Source organism: Hypomesus nipponensis, chromosome 9 (genome assembly GCF_054491055.1).
Source record: "Hypomesus nipponensis isolate SF chromosome 9, ASM5449105v1, whole genome shotgun sequence".
Lineage (NCBI taxonomy): Eukaryota > Metazoa > Chordata > Actinopteri > Osmeriformes > Osmeridae > Hypomesus > Hypomesus nipponensis.
In genome coordinates this window covers 6,870,203-6,893,452 of record NC_140369.1, presented here as the reverse complement: position 1 = coordinate 6,893,452, position 23,250 = coordinate 6,870,203, and the positions used below count along the sequence as shown (strand labels likewise).

The following is a 23,250-nucleotide window of genomic DNA, read 5'->3' as shown; positions in this document are numbered from 1 at the left end:
GCAGGCTTGCACCAGCGGAACTCCCGAGACTTTTGCCCTATGGAATCACGGCCCCTGTGCTCCTACTGCCCCTCTCTCCGCTTTCTCAAACAAAGACACACACAAAAAAAAGTATATTTATCACTGTCGAGGGGGAGATACTGTGGTGAATATTCCCTCCTGTTGAGGGGATTATGGTTCTTGAAAAAACAACTCCCTCTAAGATGGAAGCACAGGATGTGAAGACAGTCAGCTGGACCAGAAGAGACCGTGGACAGCTAGAAATGAAGATGCCCCAAAATATCAAAGAGCGGAAAGAACATCCAAGAATATTCCTTTCAGTTACGGGCGGGTTAGCATGCAGACAGCAGGGGACTAAGCTTCTAGCTTGTTCTCAGAAGATCATCAACGTGCTTTCACCTTCTGGAAATCCCCTCAAAGGTGAATGCAGCTGGGAGAACCAATCAGGAACAAGCCTGGAATGAGCCTGAGCTGCATGAGAATTAGAAACTTCCAGATGAAATTATCCTCAGATTAGATTCCATTACTGTGGCCCCCTCATCTGTGTTGTGATAGGACATAGGTCTTTGTGTGCTTGTTGGTGTGCATGTGGATGCATGTGTGTATGTATGTTTGTATGCATGCATGTGTGCAGGTGTGTGTGTGCGTGGATACTGTGTCTGTGCGTGTCTGTGTGTGTGTGTATGTGTGGGTGTGCGTGTTAAAGGAAAACAGAACCCTTCTCACACAGTCCCAAAGCAAATCTGCTATCAACATGAAGCTCGTCTTAACTACATGATGTCAGCTCATGAAAATTCTCTCTTTCACAGGGACAGAGCTGGTAGTGCAGCAATCACTCTATATCTGAGCTCCCCTTTAGGAGATCACATCACAACACTCAGCACATAAACCCTACACTTGGCCTTGCTTTGTGCCTTAATCAATACCACTGCACACCAGAGTTATGTCTCAGAGAAACATCTAATTCCTCAGATCTCTGGTGGTCCTGTGAATTCATTTCCCTTGAGTATCATCAAACTAAATGATGCAAGATGAAAATAAACGGGAACACTTCATCTTCAGCACACGTGCGCTAAAGGCAGAAATAGATAGGAGACAACCTTTGAGATAACCTTTGATCTGTTTCTGAAGACTACAGCACTCCACCACTCCATAATACTCACCCTGCCAATCCTCTGCTCTTCCACACCTCGTACAGCACCAGAGGGATGTTCCCGCTTGCTGTGGCCGTCCCAGCCTGGAGAGAGAAAGAGAGAGAGAACAGAGAGAGGGAGGGAGAGAGAAAACAGAGAGAGGGAGAGAGAACAGAGAGAGTGAGAGTGAGAGTGAGAGAGTGAGAGTGAGAGTGAGAGTGAGAGTGAGAGTGAGAGAGAGAGAGAGAGAGAGAGAGAGAGAGAGAGAGAGAGAGAGAGAGAGAGAGAGAGAGAGCAGAGAACAGAGAGAGGTGTGATGATTGATGGATCGTCTCCTCCATTTCCTGCCTCCTTGGACAGACACCCTGTTTAGTCTTCCTCTGCCCCCCCCCCCTCCCTCCATCTTCAGAGACAGCTGTACTGCAGCACAGGTGACACCCACCCACACCCACACTCCACCTGTTCCCCTGCAAACCCCACACTGCCTGCCCTGCCCCCCTCTCCGGCCAAGCTTCCATTTCATTAGCTTAAACCAACATCTCTGTACACAGGGGTCTGTTTTGACTCCATAAGTCTAGTTTTCTGGGGGGGGAGGGCATTGTGGGTAGAGGTGGAAAGGGTGGGGAGGAAGGGGAGGAAGAAGGGAGAGAGGCGAAGGGGAGGGATGAGGAAAGAGAGTAAGAGTGGGGGAGGGTGGGGTGGGGCGCAGGGTTAGCATAACTGTGGCCTGGCCTGTAAATCATCTAGTGTTTCTGTGTTGGCCAGTGTGTCTGCATGCATGTGTGTGTTTGTGTGTCTGGCTGTGTGTCTGGCTGCATGTGTGTGTGCATGTACCAAGCCGTGATTTTATCGTACCCTGCGGTGGTTGTAGGAAACCCTCGTGGCCTCAGTGGGAAACCCTGTAGCCCCTAATTGGTGATAAGTGAGTGGAATCCTAGATCCAGCTCAGCCCTGCCTTCTTTAACTACTGGAAAGGTTGTAAGAAACAACTTTGTTTTACTCAACCGACAACGTTCCAACTATGGTCCTGGGGAATTAGAGCAGATAATGGCTATGTTCCCTCGCATGTCATTCTCTCTCTCCACCTCAGGAAGTGAGGGAAACATCGGGGGGGCCTACAAAGCAGGGGGCCTGTAGCTGGACAGGGGAGCTGCCTGGGGCACTTACAGCAGCAGGAATCAAAGGAAACGTTTGTGTTTTCCAAGCCTGCTGGAAGAGAGGGTTTCACTGATGGGAGCTGGATGTGCCAGGCCCTCAGAAGCGGCTGGGGTGTGTGTGTGGCATGCCCGTGCCAGCCGTAGGTACAGTAGCAGTGTATTGCAGGAGAGGCTGTGTGTTGCCCAGGGGAAGACGGTGCCAGGCTGTGGGCAGTGCAGTGTGGAAGAACTCCTGTTCCCTCGTTTTTTTACAGGTCCAGCTGGGCTTTCTGGAGCTACGCCCTCGCCCAGACCTCGTGCCAAAGTCCCGACCCATGTCGCCCTCTGCCAACACCACCTCCCGTGGCCCTGGCACCGTACAACACAACTCTTTTATTCTGCCAACCACGGACAGAAACCTCTCCTCTACCGCAGGAGGAAACTAATGTGACAAGTTCCAACACCCTCACCCTCGTATCCATCAACAACCCCCCCTCCCCCTGTCCTCCCACCCCCCCACCCCCACCCCACCCCAACCTCCTCCAGTCCTGCCTGGGCTTGTGCAAAGCCGGTTGGAGAGAGCGAGACACACAGGAGCAAGCACATCGCCGCTCACTGTCAGGTGGTCTTATGTTTTTACATGCTCTCTAAAACAGCCCATAATGTGTTATAGTACTTGTCAAAGGCGCCTTCCCAACACTATGCCAGTAAGGTATAATTCTGAAATCCTAAGAATCCCCAGTCCCAGCAATTACATGTGCTTCAAACCACACTGAAGGCGATTGCTTTGACACATTGTCCAGGAAGGCTGTCCAGCCCAATGAGCTGTTGCAGAGTCAGACACAGCGTCTCATTAGTCATCAGGGAAGCACAAAGAGCACAACACGTCGTCTTGTCCAAGGACACTGGGGTTGGCAGGGTTCACCTGAACACTCAGCACACACACACACAACCACTAAGAAACATCACCACCTAACCAAACGCACGCTCAAACACACACGGACATACACACACAAGTGGACACACACAGGAACCAGTAAGAGTTGCCAGACGTCTACAGGAGCTAGCGAGGAGTAAACGTTAGCAGGGAGAGAGAGACCAGACAGAGAGCAGAACCAAAACCGAGGACAGCAGGGCCCAGTCCCAGCACTCTTAGACGCAGCCACAGAAATTCCTCCGAAGCAGCCAAATGTACTTATACTAACATTAAGCATGCTCAAAAAACATGTCCGCCGAACACTGTCCATTCCCGGCAGCGATGCTGGAAGTGATAAATGGATGTGTGTGTCAAAGCTGTCCTTGTGTGACCCTGCTGTGTTTCCCTGCTGTGCTCTGAGGGCTGGCTGGGCCTGCCAGACAGCTATCCACAGTGCCTGGTTAAGTGTGCCTGGCTCTGGACTCACCTTTGCTAGCATGATCCTGGTCTTAGCCACGTCCAGGGGAGTCGTGACTAACGCTGCCACTGCACCTACTCACACAAAGGGGATCACACACATACGTATTAAATAAGCAAAACAGTTTTATCTCTATGCATTTGTCTCAAATGGCATCTATGCTATATAAAAGACATGCAGCTTAAAACACACAATGGAGGATATTAAATAAAACCCTGTTATCAATTAGCCTGGTCTATCAATAGCCTGTTGATTCTCTTCTATTAATGAACCAGACAGATTCACCAGCCTCCACGTCACCAGGAATCCCACTCCATCAGTCCATGTCTCTCTGTCTCACACCCACAGCCAAGTTGGAAACCTTGTATGTTGTGTGTTTCAGGGGTGTCCCAACTGGGAGCAGAAGAGGGGTGCAAGGGCGCCAGACTTGACACAAACCCTCTAAGAGTATGTCTCACAGTCCGCCACACAACATAGCAACTGACTACAATAAACAAAGAGATATTGGCCCCTGAAGAGAGCTGTGAGGGAGGCAGAGAGAAGTTAACGGCTGAGGAGAAGATATGTGTGAATGTTATGGGAGGTATGGAGTAACAAGACTTAATGTTGCCAGATTTTTACTAGTTACTACTATACGTGAATGAGAATGGATTTGACAAGTTGGGAGTGGAACTTCCTTGACTTCATGGCCCCTTGGTGAGAGTGAGTTATGCCTGTCCCACCTTCACCAAGGAGACAGGGATACAGTTCTCTGATTTTTATATTGTACTCGGTTTTATATTCTTGGACTGATTTAAAAGGCACCAGTATCCAGGACAAGGGGATAAATCTCTTTTGTCTTTGGGATTCAGAGTTGCCTCTATATCACATAACGCGATCTTCACTGTGATTATGATTAACAGCGAATCAGTCTGTGACGTGAGCTAAGCTAGGACCCGCCTGGCTGGCAGTGGAACTATCACGTCAGCAGGCAGTTCATGCTAGGTCACGTCTGTAATGAGTCAAGTCTCCCTTTGACGATATCGCTAATGGAGTGAAGGAGTGGAAGGTGTCAGTGTCGAGCTTTTTCCAAAGCTGACTAGATTATGACTGAGGCAGGATACAGGGATGGGGGACTGAAACACAAGCATCCCACCAGGACTCCTCAGCTGTGAAGTGGCTGAACCTAAAACCTCTCCCTCTCCTTCAGGCTCCTGCTATTTCTTTTTCCCCTTCCTCGCCTTCTCATTTCCTCTCCTCCTCCCTGTATCACCCTCGCTCCAAATCCAACATGTATATCTCTTTCTTTTTCTCTGCTGAGTTCTTTCTCTGCTCTCTCCCTCTCCATATTTCCCCTACCCTCCCTCCCTCCCTCCCTCCCGTATGGGACGTGTCCAGGTGGGGTGGCCTGTGGCCATAACTGAGCTCCTCAGGGTGCAGTGTCCTCATCCCCAGCCCTCAGTGAACATCAATCTGCTCAGTCTGTCTGGCTCGTCACTCTGCAGTAAGAGTTATGGCCTCCACTCTCTGTCGAAAACCGGTTTCTCTCGCTCATGCTTTTTGACTGTTTGTTTCTCTGAGATACAAACTTGATTCTAACACTCTGCATGCCCAGCCACATTCATTCTCTCCAACACGTCTCCTCCCTGTCCAAGGCCTGCGACTCATTTGCTAACGTTCCGTTTCATTTTCTCTCTCTTTGCCCCCTCCCCTTGCTCTCTGAGAGGAGGCTGGTTCCGGCCCTGCTGCGCAGGGGGTCACACAGCTGCAGGAGTCGGGCACAACATCCCCTCCCTCTCCTACCCCTCTACTCTGACACACAGGTCGAGTGTTTCTCCCCGTGTGCTGCAATGTACTGGACTGACACAGAGACAGTCCTGTCTCGTTACTGTCACGGATGGATCACAAGGTGTCCTCTCTCTGTCTTCCTCTATCCCCAGGCCTGTGCTGCAGGTGAGAACATTAAGTGCCAACTGATCTAACCTCAGTGGAATCCTCCAGGAATGTGACTTAGGTAAACTGCAAGTGTTTCTGGCCTGCTACCCACTCATCCATTCCTCTATCCCTCTTTCTCTCTATCCCTCCCTTCCTCCCCTCCCTCCATCTCTCCCTATGCGCTTTTCCCAAAGCACCAAATAATCCCCTGCACCTGCAAAAGCTCCGCACACAGCCGACTGCCAAGAGTAGAGCGTGTGACCTTGCCTCCGTGACCAGAGACTCTGAAAGAGAGGGAGAGAGAGAGGAAGAGAGAAAGAAAGAGAGAGGGAGAGAGAGATAGAAAGAAAAAGAGTTGTGGTTATTAAGAGTTATCAGACGCTCTAAAAACACATCTGAACCTCAGTGGGCCTGGGGCTGGGGCTGGGAACCAAGCAGACAGCTATTTTTGTGTTCCCTGTTCCCCCTCTCCCAAGTGATGTCATTTGTTCGTTTCCCAAGAACAGTGCAGGGAAAGAGAGGGAAGAAGGAAAATAAGACAGTACACAAACTCCCAGAGTCATTGTGAGTAGAAAAGATCCCCAAAACTTCTCAACTCAGCAGAATTCACTCTGTCAAAAACGTTTTACTGGACTCACATGTGAACATAATCATGTGCAGGGATGGACAGGGATGGTCAGTAGTATTTGTGCTCATCCAAACCTTCCTTCAGAGAGAAGTATGATACTGCAGCCAGCTGAAACGATCTGCTGTCTGGACAACAATGCCAAGAACGGAAAACAGATGAAACATTCACTGTGGGGATTGTGGAGATGGACCACATTTCAGGCTTCTGCATTCATCTCAAGTGTTTTGTGTTGATCCATAGTTGTGTGTTCCAACTATCTGTGTCCTTTGATTTTTATGTTGCATATTTCAAAGTTTGTTTTACTGGCGTTGTAGCCAAGGGCGCTACCTGTGCTAACCTGTGCAAGAGCAGGCTAAACAGGAATATCTGCTAATTACACAACTGCTCACAGCTGATTACACAGCCTTGTTAGGAGCTCAAATCTACATGATTCCTTCCTCCTTCCTGTGTAGGACACTTTTGAATACTGATTGGCTGAGCTGGATGATGATCAGGAAGTCTGGAGGTTCTGGTGTGCATTTCTCGGTCTGTTTGGCACACAGGTTCCGCCTATCAGAGGAATCCTTCAGATAATTGCTGGTCCTTCCTCAGAAAACACTTGTAAAGTTGAGCTGCTTTGGATATACCAGCGTCTGATTGCTTTCAGAGGAAAGGCAATTGAAAAACAGCATGAAATAATTACAAATATTTTCTTAAGGGTACAGGCCCCCTGAAAGCTTAATCTGTAGCATGCATTCTCCCTCAAACACACCAGATCCAGAGGAGATCAGTTTATGTGACTTCAGGATGGGCCATGTTTATTCCATTAGGTTGCACATTAAAAAAAGGAGTCTTTGTTTCCCGCATCAAAGGTGCTGCAGCATGCTGGGGAGTCCTGTCTAACTCGCCCTCTCTCCTTCCCTCGCTCTCCCTCCCTCATACCCCCTTTCTTCTTCTCCTCTTTCTATAAGTCAAGGAGAATTGATATACATGACATTTGAACCGTGATCCTTCCTATAAGATCATGCTCACCTGAACAGCAGAGCACTGAAAGCCAGCCGCGCTCTCATGCTGACAATAAGGAACACTGTCTGATGCTGGTGTAAGAGTATTTTAAGTTGTTTATGCTTCCTGGTTTTGGTGGTTACACACTGTGTCATTGATTTGAGTTGCTTGAGTGGGCCATGACAGAGCACTGACTGTCTTGGCTGATGTTAAGTGAGTAGTGCATGTAGCCTACAGCAGTGATCGACATTAAGGCTTGTCTGATTGTCCGGGAAAATGTAGGACAATGAAGACTGAACTTGAAAAAATAAATAAATTGGTTTCTTAGTATCAGTGCAAGCAAAAACAACAATGTATTTCTTTACAGTCTGACATTTAATGAATCCGCTCATTTATGAATGGATCTGCTAGTTCTACTGCTCGTGCCGTGAATGTAGCCCGCCGGCGCCAATCGTGTCCTCGCGATTAGGCCTACTTAAATCGGATTCATATCAGTTAGCCGACATTGGAGTTTAAAAGGGAGTTCAGTGAGAAAATATTTCTTAATACACCGAAACTTGGGCAAACACCAGTTAACCGCCCCATAACCTCCACAACGATAAAACACTAATCAATCGAATGCTAAAAATGCCTAGTACGAGGCGAAAAGAGTGAGATTCGTCCCGACCTGTTCAGAAGTTTCCCTGGCTTCGACATAATATGGAGAGAGATGATGTACCCTACTGCAACTTGTAGGGATTTCTCTGGTATTGCAGAGAGGTAAGTCAACTGTAATAATTTAGCTTAAACAAATGCAGTTATGTAGCCTTTCAAACTTGCTTTCACAGAATCAGTCGCTTTAAACCCAAATTTCATTTTGAGATGTAGCTCTACGCTACTGTAGTTAGTTAGGCCTATACACCACTGAAAACTAAACGTTAGCTTTAGCTAGTTCTTAGCTTTCGTAGCTTACGTTAGCTTTCCAATGAACCAATAGTATTTTCCTGAACAAGAATATCAATTTAATAAATCAATCGAATATTTTTCAATGGCTCTTCTTCTACATATAGTCATAACGGAAGTAAGTTAAACTAATTTGAACGTTGTTTCGCCTCAGCTGACACTGACAGTTCTTACCTGGCTAACGGAACCATCTCTCGCCCTCAATATTCTGTGACAACACGTCACATGTAGTCAATATATAGTTTACACAAATACGGAATTTACTGTGGCAGAAAGGTGCGTACAATAAACATATAGGCCTACGTATCTTAATTAAAAAAGTAGAATGTATAAATAAAATAAAAAGCCTAATACTAAAGAGCTAAACAATATACAATGACTGAAAAACCCTAATAACAATAGGTTCACTCCTACCGGACGAACACTAATGAAGCACACCCAATTCAAGTAGAGCCAGAGCCTGTTTAAGTTCCTGTTTCAATATTAGACATTCTCTGGCTGAGCAAAGCCGAGCAAACTGTAGTGCCGTTTGTGACTGTGGCTTGCTAGTGAGCTACAGTTATCTTCTCTTTTAATAAACATATAAGGATCTTAATTTAAAAAGTACAATGTATAAATAAAATAAGTTAAATACTAAAGAGCTAAACAATATATGAGATATATAAAATAGATATAAATATAAAATTAAGCACACCCAATTAAAGTAGAATGGTTAGAGCCAAGCCTGCGTGTGGTTAAACCAAAGTGATGTTTGTGACTGTGGCTAGCTAGTTAGCTACCATTATCTTCACTTTTACTAATGCTCTGGGGTCTCATTTATAAAACTGCGTAGGATTCTTACTTAAAGTGTACGTACGCCCAAAAGCCTAAAATGGCGTACGCACACAAAAATTCAGATTTATAAAACCGTGCGTACGCACACCTGTACGCAATGTTCCCTTTATAAATCACAGATTACCCACAAGTGTGCGTACGTGAATCAGCATTGTACCCCGCCCTGAACACGCCCATTTTTAACCATAAATAGTCAATGCAAAGCACCTCATGAATGCTAATTTAGTATCTCATCATGACCCTGGCATACGATTGTTCTTTACGGTGAATCATATAGCGCATGACAACTTCTCAAACACTGTTAGCCTATTGGTGGAGCCCGAAAACTCCGAAAGTTTGGTGGCCGGTAGATCACCAATTAAAAAAAAACTGTGAGTGGCGTTAACTGTGCCAGTGATACTGCGAGTCGAGATACAATTTGAAAACAAAAGCGTTTTGTTATGAACAGTAATATATTCAAGTCTGGACTGATAACGAGGATGTAGAGTGTAGCGATTGCACGGGAGCTTAACGACTGTATTTCCAGTTTTTGACATATGAGGATATTTGCACAGTATTAAAGAAATATATTTAGTTATACGCTGTGTTCTGCAGTTATTTAAAGGTAGGCTATGTGATGTTATCCTGTAGGCTATTCCATGCAGTCGGGTAATCTCCCCCTCCTGAACTCCCGTAGTGGACAATCTGATGGTGAGGAAGTGCTGAATTTGTATTTAAAATTTGAGTTGGATTGTACAAGGTGTTTATGGAACAAGAATCACTCAGTACAAGCGCAAATAACACTGCTGGATGTAATCTTCATGATAATCAGGAAATTGAATGAAAAAAACGTGTGTGAGGAAAACAAAATACATACATTTTACGAGTAATGTTCTTTCCGCATTTATTTTCTGCAGTCTGACTACAGTACGGTCAAATGCGTTGCCAATTCCAACTGTTTCCAAAATGTGCGTAGGCCTACGGGAGGGTCAGAGTTTGCGTGGAGGACCGCACATTCTCCCGTCAAGTTTGTTTTTTATAAATCACAACCTTTGCGTGGAAAGTGGCGTACGCACATTTTCAGCCCCGTTTTGTGTGTACGCAAGCTTTATAAATGAGACCCCTCATCTTCTCTACCGACTTTTTTCTTCCCCGTGGATTATTACTGCAGTTCCCTGCCTCCCACTTTACCCTGACGGTCAGGGCCTGACCCACCCCGTGGTTTGAGGAAAAAGCCCCCTGATTTCAGGATTGCTTCACCCCCCTCGGTTATCTTAAGTCATATTCCATTTGAGTTTCAGTCAAGGGATTGATTATTTGATTCAATTTTTGTGACACTTGGTCTATACTTATGCATTCCATCTAATTGGGTGTGCTAAAGCCTTCGGTGAGCACAAACCATGGTTTGCTCTCATATATATTTATTATTATATGTTATTATTTTCCCCACCCCTAAGGATCCCTCAATATTTGGACTACATAGACAACGTCCGTGTCAAAATGTTCGTCTCAGTCCCGATTGAGTTGCTTGCCTGTCTGTCAAGATGTCAATGTCACAGTGACTTCAAGTAATTTGTATGAAACAAGCCCAATCAGTTATAAAATAACATTTATCAATTTGTATCCTTCTATAGTTGTTTTTTTTATACATTAGCAAATGTTTTTCTTTTGGACAAGTACATTCAGGTGTTGGACAAGTAAAATATGTCTAACTTGCCCGAAGGACAAGTAGCTCAAAAGATTAATGTCGACCCTTGTACAGTAATGTTGGTTTGGTCATAGTTAAGACTTTGTGGGAAGGATCGGGTCCCAACATCTGCAACTGGAAACACTGACAGGGAGAAAGCCTCTCCTCTCTATCTCTCTCTGTCTCTCTCTATCTCTCTCACCCACATGTCTCTTCTCCCTCTCCTCCCCTCCCCTCCCCTCTCTGTTGACAGCTGTTTTGCGTTGGCCACGGTCCTGGCTCCGTATGAAACAGAAAGAAAAGGCCGGAACGCAGCACATTTCTACCCCTCTACCCCCAGAGCAGATGTGGATCCCAGGGTGAGAATGCCACACACCCACACACAATACTGTTCCTTGAAACTTATCCTTCACTGGGTGAAATAACATAGTATAATCAGATTTTCTCTCTGTACCACTTTTCCCTATTATCCAGTCTGCACAATGGTAGTTTGAAGCCATATACCTTCTGAAGAGAGAGGGATGAGAAGCAGGAGAGGAAGGGAGGTAAAGAGAGTGAGATGGTGCCCATAATTCCTCAGCAGGCCGGCCCGAAAGGTTTCTGTCCAACGGCTGTGTGCAGATGGCCTGGAGAGAGGGCCTTTGAGTGAGTGACAAAGAGGCGCTTGTGAACTCCACGTCTTATTCTCTAAGAAGGAGTGGAAAGGACCATAGTTCCGTTTCCCTCTCGTTCTCTCTCCCTCTCTCACACAGCTGTGCAGTCCATTGTCCCACCTCCTGGTCCATCTCTGCCCGTTTGGGCCTAACGTTGATGGAATGTTCGCCAACGCCTCCCGAGACATGATGTCACCCTCACAACCAATGCCTTTTCAAAGAGAAACGGCTTTTATGTGCCCAGGGCCAGAGCCAGACAATGGAGGAAGAGAGGCAGAGAGCGAGCGAGAGGCAGAGAGAGAGAAAAAGATAAAAGGAGAGAGAGACGGTTAGCCATGGTCACAGCGTATGACAAATTGCAGCCCCATTTGATGGTAGCCGTGACGACCCATTGAGCAATGGGATCATATACCAATTTCTGTCTCAAGCGATGCTGGCCAATGAGATGTTTCAGCTGTAAATGTGTCCAAACGTAAGCACACCCTTCTGACTTTACTGTTGGGTTGTTACAAAGACTAATAGGGGTGGGAAGGGTACAGCTATGGAGGGAAGAAGGTGTGTGTGAGAGAGACAGAGACATTAAGAGAAGATCCATACCTTTAAATATTCCCAGAGTGGAAACTGTACCAGAGAGAAGGGTATCTGAAAAGGAAAAAAAATATGTTATTTACAATTCAAAATATACCAGGACAGTATCCCAGTTTTTTAGGTCATCTGGACTGAGTTTATTTTAACCGGCAATCCAAAGAGCAGAAAACAATTCTCAAAAGAACATAAACACTTAAAACCAACTGTTTTCCGTCCAACACCCTGAGGTTGAGTGATCTGGGACAGCTCCCTGAGCTCCAGACTCTGGGTTTACCTACATGCTGTCTGAGTCTGACCCAAAGCTCACATCTATCAGTATGTTATTCAAATCCTGTTAACTGAGAGATAGAGGTATAGATGGAGGGATAGATTTTTGCTCACTGTCCCAGTACTGTCCCACTGTAAATTATTTTGTTCTTGTGCATTTTGACATTCTGACATGGTTCAAGGTTATTTCCAACACTATTTAAGTAATCCATACACTCGTGGGCCACAAATCAATGTCAGAATTTCAATGTGAATAGATAGATACACAATTGTCTTACCTGTTTCATGGTGGGGCTAAAATAATTGTTGGTGTGGCTGTAGTAGAAGTTACAAAAAAAATGTTTTTCAGAAAAAGGTTTTGGGGAAAAAGGTTTCTAAAGGTTTTCAAAATATTTTCTAGAAAAGGTTTCGAAAAGTCAAAAAAAAATAATAAGTTTGGATAAAAGTGTTGAAAGGTTTGATTTATTTATTTAAAAGTTTAGAAAAGTTGAAAATATTTTAGCAAAATGTTTTCAAAAATAGGTTTGGATCATTGATCAGTACTTGATTAGGACTACTAAACTATATTGTACTCTATTGTACTCTGCACTGCGTTCCTCTATTCTGTTTTAGGCTTCTCTGTTCTCCTCTCACCTCTCCTTTCACTGTGTGGAAAAAAAAGTTTAGAAAGGTTGAAAAATATATTCCACCGAGGTGGAGGGTGAGTATTTATAATGAAGACTCCCTCTCTCCATCATCTTAGTGACGCACAGAAATGAATCATTGCATATTTTGTAATTAAGTATTTACATCTATTTGATTTTATTTAAATGGTTATTGTCTCAAAATGTATTCATAAAAATTCCTCAGAATTAGCAAGTATTAATTCTTAAATATATAAAACCTAATTAATTAAAACATACTAAAATGTTTTAAATATCGTTAACTGTGAAACAAGCAAGATTCAAGTGGTTAAAACATATGAGATTGGTTTACATGCAAGTGAAATCATTTTGAGTTGGAAATTACGTCAGATTTTGCGCTTTCCCAACCGTTTTTCTTTTCCACCATTTCAACTCAGCTCTGCCTGCCGGGATAGTGACTTTTGCTCCGTAACGGTAAGATATTTGCAGTCATCCAATTTATTTGCTAGTAATCCGTGTGCGTACTTATGTTTTACTTGTGCAGTTAAATCCGTCATGATACCAAACATTTTCGTCTAGCTCGATAGCTAGCTTTAAGTCTACATGTTCGATGCTAGAACCTTCAGATAGGGTGGCTAATTTGTGGCTGGCGTCAGTAAAATAGGAACATAGAGTATGTTGTCTGAGCTAGAGACTCGTAGCAAGTACTGTTCAAATTATATATACAAATGTGTATGATTTCCTGGCACCAAATTTAGGATTAACTATTAGCTAACTCAGCTGTGGGTCAGGCAAATGCAATTTTTATAGCTAAGTATTAACATTGGAGTGAACTAATGTTGCACAGTAAACCTGTACTTAAGAGACACTTGCATAGCTTCAGTGTTCTTGTGCATACATAGGAGACAATCACTGCAAAAGAGCTGCACTTCCTGTGCAGACAGGAGAACCTAGCAGAACGCCATCTCTGTAGCACTCCATCCAGTCCAGAACCCGGGGTCCTGAAGTCTCGACTCTTACGATACTCTAACGATGCGATGTTAATATACCTCTCTGATCTAACGAGTCTGGCTAACTGTCGTGACCTCTCAGGTGGGCTTTGGCTCCTGTCTGCACAGGAACTGCATCTCTTTTGCAGTGATTGTTAAGGAGCCTAATGAAGAATCACGGTCATAATTATGTTGGCCCATGCTACACCCCTTCACCAAGTTTTATACAAATTGGTCTGGTAGTTTTTTTAATGTGTCCACACGCATTGTATGTTCTTTTCACCAGGAAATGGCTGAGACGATTTCCTCTGTGCCATAGAGAGAATGACAGTGGGGATCTAAGTTGTGAAAGACACTGCCAGCAGTGAACCCTCTGACGTCAGGATAGTCCTCGAGGGTGTGATGGTGCTTCAAGATCTTGAGAGTGTAGCACTTGCTTCTGCAATGTTGTTTGGGCTCTTTTATGCCTTGAACATAGCCTGGGTGCCAGCCGAACTTAGCCCCGCCCACAAAAAAAATTGGTCAGGAAGTTGGGTCTGGGGTCGCTCGGTTGGGGAAAAACTATGTCCGAACAAGAGCTGTTCGGACCAATGAAATTGTCAGGGCGGGCTTTATACGATGATGGACAAAAGATCAACAGAAACGTAATCAACCACGTCACCAAAGAGCGCTTGGGTTGAATTACTCTTCAACAAACAACATACTACTTAGCTCTGATTGGTTGTAGGTCTATCCAATTGAGCGAAGAGGCATTTTTTTCAGAGTTCGGTTGAAACGCCCCATACTCACAGCCCAACGGAGCGGAATCACTCATATTCTGACTAGATTTATGAGTATGACAACATCAGGCTACCTTGAACATGCAGTACCTTACAAAGCTCCGCTACACATTTAAGACATTTCAAAAGATCATCATGGAGCTGGATGCGGGTGAACTGTCAAGAAAGGCTCATAGCTGGAAAACAAAGCTATGCCAGTGAAGAGACCTTATCGTTCTCCCCCTCACCCCGTCTTTCCCTTCTATTCCAGTATGAGTAGAGAACATGGTACATTGTAGACTCCAGGACTGAGTGGTGTTGCAGCCTGGTTTTGTTACAACCAGTAGTGTTTTAGAGTTGTAATTACAGTACAGCTCTTGACAATTAGAATTGTACTATTCCATGTGTGTATATATATATATATATATATGTATGGAGTGAACTAGTGTTGCACAGTAAACCTGTACTAAAGAGACACTCCTACATAGTTTCAGTGTTCCTGTGCATACATAAGAGACAATCACTGCAAAAGAGCTGCACTTCCTGTGCAGACAGGAGAACCTAGCAGAACGCCATCTCTGTAGCACTCTATCCAGTCCAGAACCCGGGGTCCTGAAGTCTCGACTTTTACGATACTCAAACGATGCGATGTTAATATACCTCTCTGATCTAACGAGTCTGGCTAACTGTCGTGACCTCTCAGGTGGGCGTTGGCTACGATGGAGAGTTGGAGAGATGGTTGTTCTGCTAGGTTCTCCTGTCTGCACAGGAACTGCAGCTCTTTTGCAGTGATGTTAAGGAGCCTAATGACGAATCATGGTCATAATTATGCTACAGACCTTCACCATATATATATATTTATATGTAAATACATTGTTCAAAAATCTGACTTTGTTGACTTTGTGGTATTTAAATAATGAATAAATGTAAATAAAAACCAAAACTGCAAGTTTTTACTGTAAATGTTACAGTTCATTTTAAGTATACTGTTAACAGAAAAACATTTCAACCCTATTTTTTACAGTAGATTTCAGGCAACCACAGCTGCCAGTTTTTTTACCATACATTTTATGGGATTTAAAATCTTAAGGATATTAATAAAAAGTACATGCATCTTATCCATTTTGAATAAATAGGGTTTATCCTGTAAACCTGCATATAATGCATTTCAAATGAATACGTTTTATCATCTATTTGATTTGATTTAAATGGTTATTGTCTCAAAATGTATTCATGAAAATTCCTTAGAATTAGCAAGTATTAATTCTTAAATATATAAAACCTAATTAATTAAAACATACTAAAATGTTTTAAATATCGTTAACTGTGAAACAAGCAAGATTCAAGTGGTTAAAACATATGAGATTGGTTTACATGCAAGTGAAATCATTTTGAGTTGGAAATTACGTCAGATTTCGCGCTTTCCCAACCGTTTTTCTTTTCAACCATTTCAACTCAGCTCTGCTTGCCGGGATCGTGACTTTTGCTCTGTAACGGTAAGATATTTGTAGTCATCCAATTTATTTGCTAGTAATCCGTGTGCGTACTTATGTTTTACTTGTGCAGTTAATACCGTACTACATTATTTTGAATAATCAAATCCAGTAAATCCGTCATGATACCAAACATTTTCGTCGAGCTCGATAGCTAGCTTTAAGTCTACATGTTCGATGCTAGAACCTTCAGATAGGGTGGCTAATTTGTGGCTGGCGTCAGTAAAATAGGAACATAGAGTATGTTGTCTGAGCTAGAGACTCGTAGCAAGTACTGTTCAAATTATATGTACAAATGTGTAGGATTTCCTGGCACCAAATTTAGGATTAACTATTAGCTAACTCAGCTGTGGGTCAGGCAAATGCAAATGCAATTTTTATAGCTAAGTATTAACATTGGAGTGAACTAATGTTGCACAGTAAACCTGTACTTAAGAGACACTTGCATAGCTTCAGTGTTCTTGTGCATACATAGGAGACAATCACTGCAAAAGAGCTGCACTTCCTGTGCAGACAGGAGAACCTAGCAGAACGCCATCTCTGTAGCACTCCATCCAGTCCAGAACCCGGGGTCCTGAAGTCTCGACTTTTACGATACTCTAACGATGCGATGTTAATATACCTCTCTGATCTAACGAGTCTGGCTAACTGTCGTGACCTCTCAGGTGGGCTTTGGCTACAATGGAGAGCTGGAGAGATGGTTGTCCTGCAAGGTTCTCCTGTCTGCACAGGAACTGCATCTCTTTTGCAGTGAATGTTAAGGAGCCTAATGAAGAATCATGGTCATAATTATGTTGGCCCATGCTACACCCCTTCACCAAGTTTCATACAAATTGGTCTGGTAGTTTTTTTAATGTGTTCACACGCATTGTATGTTCTTTTCACCAGGAAATGGCTGAGACGATTTCCTCTGTGCCATAGAGAGAATGACAGTGGGGATCTAAGTTGTGGAAGACACTGCCAGCAGTGAACCCTCTGATGTCAGGATAGTCCTCGAGGGTGTGATGGTGCTTCAAGATCTTGAGAGTGTAGCACTTGCTTCTGCAATGTTGTTTGGGCTCTTTTATGCCTTGAACATAGCCTGGGTGCCAGCCGAACTTAGCCCCACCCACCCAAAAATTGGTCAGGAAGTTGGGTCTGGGGTCGCTCGGTTGGGGAAAAACTATGTCCGAACAAGAGCTGTTCGGACCAATGAAATTGTCAGGGCGGGCTTTATACGATGATGGACAAAAGATCAACAGAAACGTAATCAACCACGTCACCAAAGAACGCTTGGGTTGAATTACTCTTCAACAAACAACATACTACTTAGCTCTGATTGGTTGTAGGTCTATCCAATTGAGCGAAGAGGCATTTTTTTTCAGAGTTCGGTTGAAACGCCCCATACTCACAGCCCAACGGAGCGGAATCACTCATATTCTGACTAGAATTATGTGTACGACAACATCAGGCTACCTTGAACATGCAGTACCTTACAAAGCTCCGCTACACGTTTAAGACATTTCAAAAGATCATCATGGAGCTGGATGCGGGTGAACTGTCAAGAAAGGCTCATTGCTGGAAAATAAAGCTATGCCAGTGAAGAGACCTTATCGTTCTCCCCCTCACCCCGTCTTTCCCTTCTGTTCCAGTATGAGTAGAGAACATGGTACATTGTAGACTCCAGGACTGAGTGGTGTTGCAGCCTGGTTTTGTTACAACCAGTACAGTGTTTTAGAGTTGTAATTACAGTACAGCTCTTGACAATTAGAATTTTACTATTCCACGTGTGTATATATATATGTATGGAGTGAACTAGTGTTGCACAGTAAACCTGTACTAAAGAGACACTCCTACATAGTTTCAGTGTTCCTGTGCATACATAAGAGACAATCACTGCAAAAGAGCTGCACTTCCTGTGCAGACAGGAGAACCTAGCAGAATGCCATCTCTGTAGCACTCCATCCAGTCCAGAACCCGGGGTCCTGAAGTCTCGACTTTTACGATACTCAAACGATGCGATGTTAATATACCTCTCTGATCTAACGAGTCTGGCTAACTGTCGTGACCTCTCAGGTGGGCGTTGGCTACGATGGAGAGTTGGAGAGATGGTTGTTCTGCCAGGTTCTCCTGTCTGCACAGGAACCGCAGCTTTTTTGCAGTGATGTTAAGGAGCCTAATGACGAATCATGGTCACAATTATGCTTCAGACCTTCACCATATATATATATTTATATGTAGATACATTGTTCAAAAATCTGACTTTGTTGACTGTGGTATTTAAATAATGAATAAATGTAAATAAAAACCAAAACTGCAAGTTTTTACTGTAAATGTTACAGTTCATTTTAAGTATACTGTTAACAGAAAAACATTTCAACCCTATTTTTTACAGTAGATTTCAGGCAACCACAGCTGCCAGTTTTTTTACCATACATTTTATGGGATTTAAAATCTTAAGGATATTAATAAAAAGTACATGCATCTTATCCATTTTGAATAAATAGGGTTTATCCTGTAAACCTGCATATAATGCATTTCAAATGAATACGTTTATTACATTGGAAAATACAAATCATATAAAGTTTATTAGTTTGTTTAAAACCAAACTATGTAATGCAAATGAATGGAAATTCTATATGCAATTAATATTACATAAATCTAAAAGATAAGGCTTAAATATTTCTGTGAGTGTGATGAAGAAATGAGAGATCTGTGGTCTGGGGCTCAGGGATGGAGGAATGGAGGGATGAATGGGCAGAAGAATGGAGGGAGAGAGGGATGATAGAAGGATGAGTCTGAAGGGTGACGAAGCCCTGCCAGTGGAAACGCTCTGGCCACTCTCACAGGAAGGTACCCAGAGAGGAAATCAATGAGTATGGCCTTGTGCACATACACACAGACATACACACACAAACACACACACACAGAAACAGAGACACACCACGTTGCGCAAGATCCTGAGAGACAGAATAAACTGTTGTTACAGTTTGATTCTCTCAACGACAGGAGCCTCCTTGTGAGACAGTCAGCCTCTGATGGTGTTTCTGACCAGGAGCCTCCATGTGAGACAGTCAGCCTCTGATGGTGTTTCTGACCAGGAGCCTCCATGTGAGACAGTCAGCCTCTGATGGTGTTTCTGACCAGGAGCCTCCATGTGAGACAGTCAGCCTCTGATGGTGTTTCTGACCAGGAGCCTCCTAGTGAGACAGTCAGCCTCTGATGGCGTTTCTGACCAGGAGCCTCCTAGTGAGACAGTCAGCCTCTGATGGCGTTTCTGACCAGGAGCCTCCTAGTGAGACAGTCAACCTCTGATGGTGTTTCTGACCAGGAGCCTCCATGTGAGATAGTCAGCCTCTGATGGTGTTTCTGACCAGGAGCCTCCTAGTGAGACAGTCAACCTCTGATGGAGGCTCCTGGTCAGAAACACCATCAGAGGCTGACTGTCTACATGGAGGCTCCTGGTCAGAAACACCATGTGAAACAGTCAGCCTCTGATGGTGTTTCTGACCAGGAGCATCCCAAACTCAGCCTATTCTGCTGCAGACTAGCTCTGGGCAGTCGAACAACAAAGCTGATCAGCAACAAAGAGCCAAATTAGCTTTTTTCATCTTCTCTGTGATTTCAGTGTCAGCTAAGCTGTTAGGCTCTTTGGCAAGGAGATGCAGAGGCCTCTGGTTTCCAAATGTGAAGAGGGAGTTTTGAAAAGTCAAAAAACAGACACCTGTCTTTTATTACAGACCCTGGCGAACTCAACCTTTCCAGACTGCTGCTTCTCAGAGAGAAGCTTCTGGGAAGAACCTCATTCTGCTCTGATTTATGACTCGGGTTTACACCTTTGGCACAGGCGGAGAGTGTGTGTGTGTGTGTGTCTGGCAGAGATGGAGTGTCTGAATGCTGCACATGGTCATATTTATATTGATAAGCCATTTATTGTTATGGGAGGGCAGAGGTCGAGGAGATGAACGCACACACTGCATGTGCACATGAGTGTGTGATCTCAACTAAGACTAATGCATAGTTGAGCCAGATTCCAGCTGTGCAAGTCTTGGAGTGTGTGTGTGTGTATGTGTGTGGATAGCTTAGGCTGATATAGGGGTAAATGTCTGAAGCAGAATGATAAGAAAAGCTTAGTGGAAGTAGGGGGCTTCTCTGCTCTGGTATTAGGTATGGGTGGCCTGACAGATGACTGACTTAACAGAAGGTTCGGAGAAGTTAGAACTATTTAAATCCCCTCCCTCCAGTCACTGCAGAGGCCAGCCTGCACTCCTAGAACAAGCAGAGAGGAGGAGGGAAGGGGGACTTTTCAACCCTCTATATCTCAGACCTGTTCTGCACGCCCCAATCCGTTCCAGACAAACGCCTCCATATTGAGATCCCAGAGTTCAGCCGGACACAGGGATGGTGTGCCTTGCCTGTGGGTGTTGGAGGAACACCTCAGATGCTACCTCTATCTCCCAGCCCTGCCTCGTATAACTCCAGAGAAACAACAGGATCAGTTCAGCTTCGTGAAGCATGCCTCCATGCCTAAGAGTGTGTGTGTGTGCGTGTGTCAACAACAGAGCTAGTGGCTGGGGCTTTGTAAACCACAAAGGATGATGTGATGGAAGATAGATGTGTGTTTTGTCATAGGACCAGACCATTCAGCTGCTCATCCAGACCCTGCTGCCTCCAGACAGACGAGTCAGCATGAAGTCCAGATGACGGTGGAGAGGAGAGCTACAGTAAGAGCTGGAAACTGTATGAGAGGACTGGCTCTTGGACTGCGCTTCTCTATGCCTTTCCAGAATAGTCTTGATACAGAGTTACAGAGTAAACAAAGTAACATGCCAGAGCCATATGTGAAGCCTTAATCTCAGTCAGACGAGTGTTTGCTAAACAGTAAACACATTATCACACTGTTGTGGTCTGCAAAATGCTACAATCAAAAAAACGATAAACAGAGTCAGATAATAAAGAAATAGAGAGTGAGAGAGAGCAGGACACCGAAAAAGAAGAGAGAGGGAAAGGACCATTCCTATGTTTCATGAGCAACAGGTCCATGGACAAAGCAACACACTTGTTTCACAAAAGGGAACCAGAGCGCACTAGCCAGCAACTAAAAGGCGTCTCCAGTAACAATCTCCAGTAAATGCAAACATTAGTGACTTCAACTCCACCATCTCCTCTTTTTCATTTGTGTGCATCCTTCTTTCCTTTCACACCCTTCTCATTCTCTCCCTCCACCTCCCTCCTCTCCATTCCAGGGTAGCTCAGCGTCTGCTCCCAGGCCCACAAACATCTGTGTCATCCAGCCTCCAGGGACACACAAGGACTGACAAACACATGCCAGTGAGTCACACCGGCCTGCAGTATGCCTGGAGTCTGTATTTGTGTGTGTGTGTGTGTGTGTGTGCATGTGTTTTCCATAATGAGTCTTGTGGGCGCAAACACAAGCAGGTACAGTGTTGTACTATGTGGTGTTAATACCACTCGACTGTCAGGTGCTTCAGCATCCAGAGAGAGACTGTCTGCTTTGTCGCTGTTTTTGTTTGTGCGTATTTATGCATGTGTGTGAGTGTGTGCGCGTAACTGGTTTAGTATTCAGAGGCACTCGGAGGCTGTCAAAGGCCCTTAGCTTCTGAGCTGATGGCAGGAAAAACACATGTCAAAATACATTTAAATTGAGACTGATTGCAGGCCTTACAGAACATGCTGCAATTTGACAAATGAATAGGTCAGACTGCACCTCCAGCATACTAATGAGCTCACACAGAGGGAGAGAGAGACCAGGTTAGAGAGACCATGTTAAAGAGACCAGAGGACAGACACCATGGGAGACAGAGTCCTGAGGCCACAGGGGTGAGACCAGGGGAGATAAACCAGGAGCGAGAGACCAGAGGAGAGAGATACCAGGGGAAGACACAACAGAGGACAGACACCCCCTTAGTGGACTACAAGATGAATATTTCATGGATGAGAGACTGTTAACTGTTCCTGAACAGACTTTATCTCTGCCCTCAGGGCGCACACACAAACACACACACAAGAACGCACGTACGCACCGACACACTCCCGTACACCTTTTTTAACTACATTTCATCCATTTTAACGGCTGGGAATTTACTGCAGAAATTAAACACTACATCTCTACTTTAGTCAGTCTTTCTTCCTTTCTTAGAGGAGGACCATAGGGAAGAAAAATAGGCAGAATGGGGGATAAAGCGAAAGGAGAAGAGGTGGAACACTGTGTCAGAGGGGTGGCAGCTGTGCTCATCAGACCAGATGGAGGACCAAGCAGACCAATATTCTTGACTGTGAAATTTCCAGGAGGGGAGAAATGAAACACAGACAGGTCCGGAGAGAAGAAGGATGACAGTGTCTTCTCTTCCTGGTAAGAGGATAGGCTAGAACTTCAAACGCTCTGGAAGTGAGAGCCATTTCCTGTGCGGTGGACGGAGGTGTCTGTGCCGTGCGGAGGGGAGGCTGGCGGCGGCCATGTTGGAGGACTGTGAAGCAGGAAGCAGATGGGAGTCAGATGGTTAAGCCATCAGGAACAGTCTGATTCAGCAGGAAGAGGGATCACTACGGGCCATGTGAAGACCCATGGAGCGCGCACACACACAATCAGGCTAGCATGTGTGCACACACACAATCATGGCTAGCATGTGTGCACACACACAATCAGGCTAGCATGTGTGCACACACAGAAGAATGCCCCGACACACACACAGAATTAGAAGACCCATGTGAGATGAGGACTGGCTCGAGAGCAAGGGGGCAGCTCAGAGTCTAAGTCCACATTTATTACCTGCTAATGCAGCCAGGCTACAAGCTGAATTCACTGGCCACCAGCCAGCTACACACACACACACACACACATACGTACAACACATACACACATAAGAACGATAATATTTGCAGCTCTAAACAAGCCAGCATATAGAATAAATAAAATAGATCTATTACTTATTTATCCCCTAGGGGGAAAATATTTGTGTGCCAGCAGTGTATCAACGGATAAGCTAACCAACTCGACATGAAGTATGTGCGACATGGCTTATTGCAGAGATAAAGAGCTGAAAGCATAACGCTAGTGAGTACCATCCTATAAGTTAATGACAGACTGATGATAAGCACATCCATGTAGCAAACGTCTAAAGAACTCGATACACTGCCATGGTAAGGGTCAGCTTTATCCTACAGTGACCTAAGTCAGAGAGTTATCCGGCAAAAAATGAAACTTCTGGAAACCACTACTGCAAGGGAATCAACAAGTGACAATGTGAG

At 44.6% G+C, this 23,250-nt stretch overlaps 1 protein-coding gene and 1 long non-coding RNA gene across 3 annotated transcripts in view; one reads left to right on the top strand and one right to left on the bottom strand.

The window, feature by feature from the left end:
- Positions 1-23,250, bottom strand: part of slc25a26 (solute carrier family 25 member 26) — a 43,476-nt gene that overhangs the window by 3,891 nt on the left and 16,335 nt on the right. Inside the window, exons 6-9 of the mRNA XM_084704108.1 lie at positions 11,882-11,926; positions 5,792-5,861; positions 3,673-3,737; positions 1,164-1,237 (exon numbers count right to left, since the gene is read on the bottom strand). Of these exons, the coding sequence (XP_084560234.1) occupies positions 1,164-1,237; positions 3,673-3,737; positions 5,792-5,861; positions 11,882-11,926 (254 nt within the window). The remainder of the gene's footprint in view (positions 1-1,163; positions 1,238-3,672; positions 3,738-5,791; positions 5,862-11,881; positions 11,927-23,250) is intronic.
- LOC146272563 (uncharacterized) lies at positions 7,357-22,453 on the top strand. Of its 2 annotated transcripts, XR_014766442.1 has the most exons (6): positions 7,357-7,948; positions 10,885-10,990; positions 11,106-11,276; positions 20,614-20,705; positions 21,228-21,312; positions 21,698-22,453. It is a non-coding gene; the product is annotated as an uncharacterized LOC146272563 (long non-coding RNA). The 2 variants fall into 2 exon arrangements; XR_014766441.1 differs by having other exon boundaries at positions 21,228-22,453.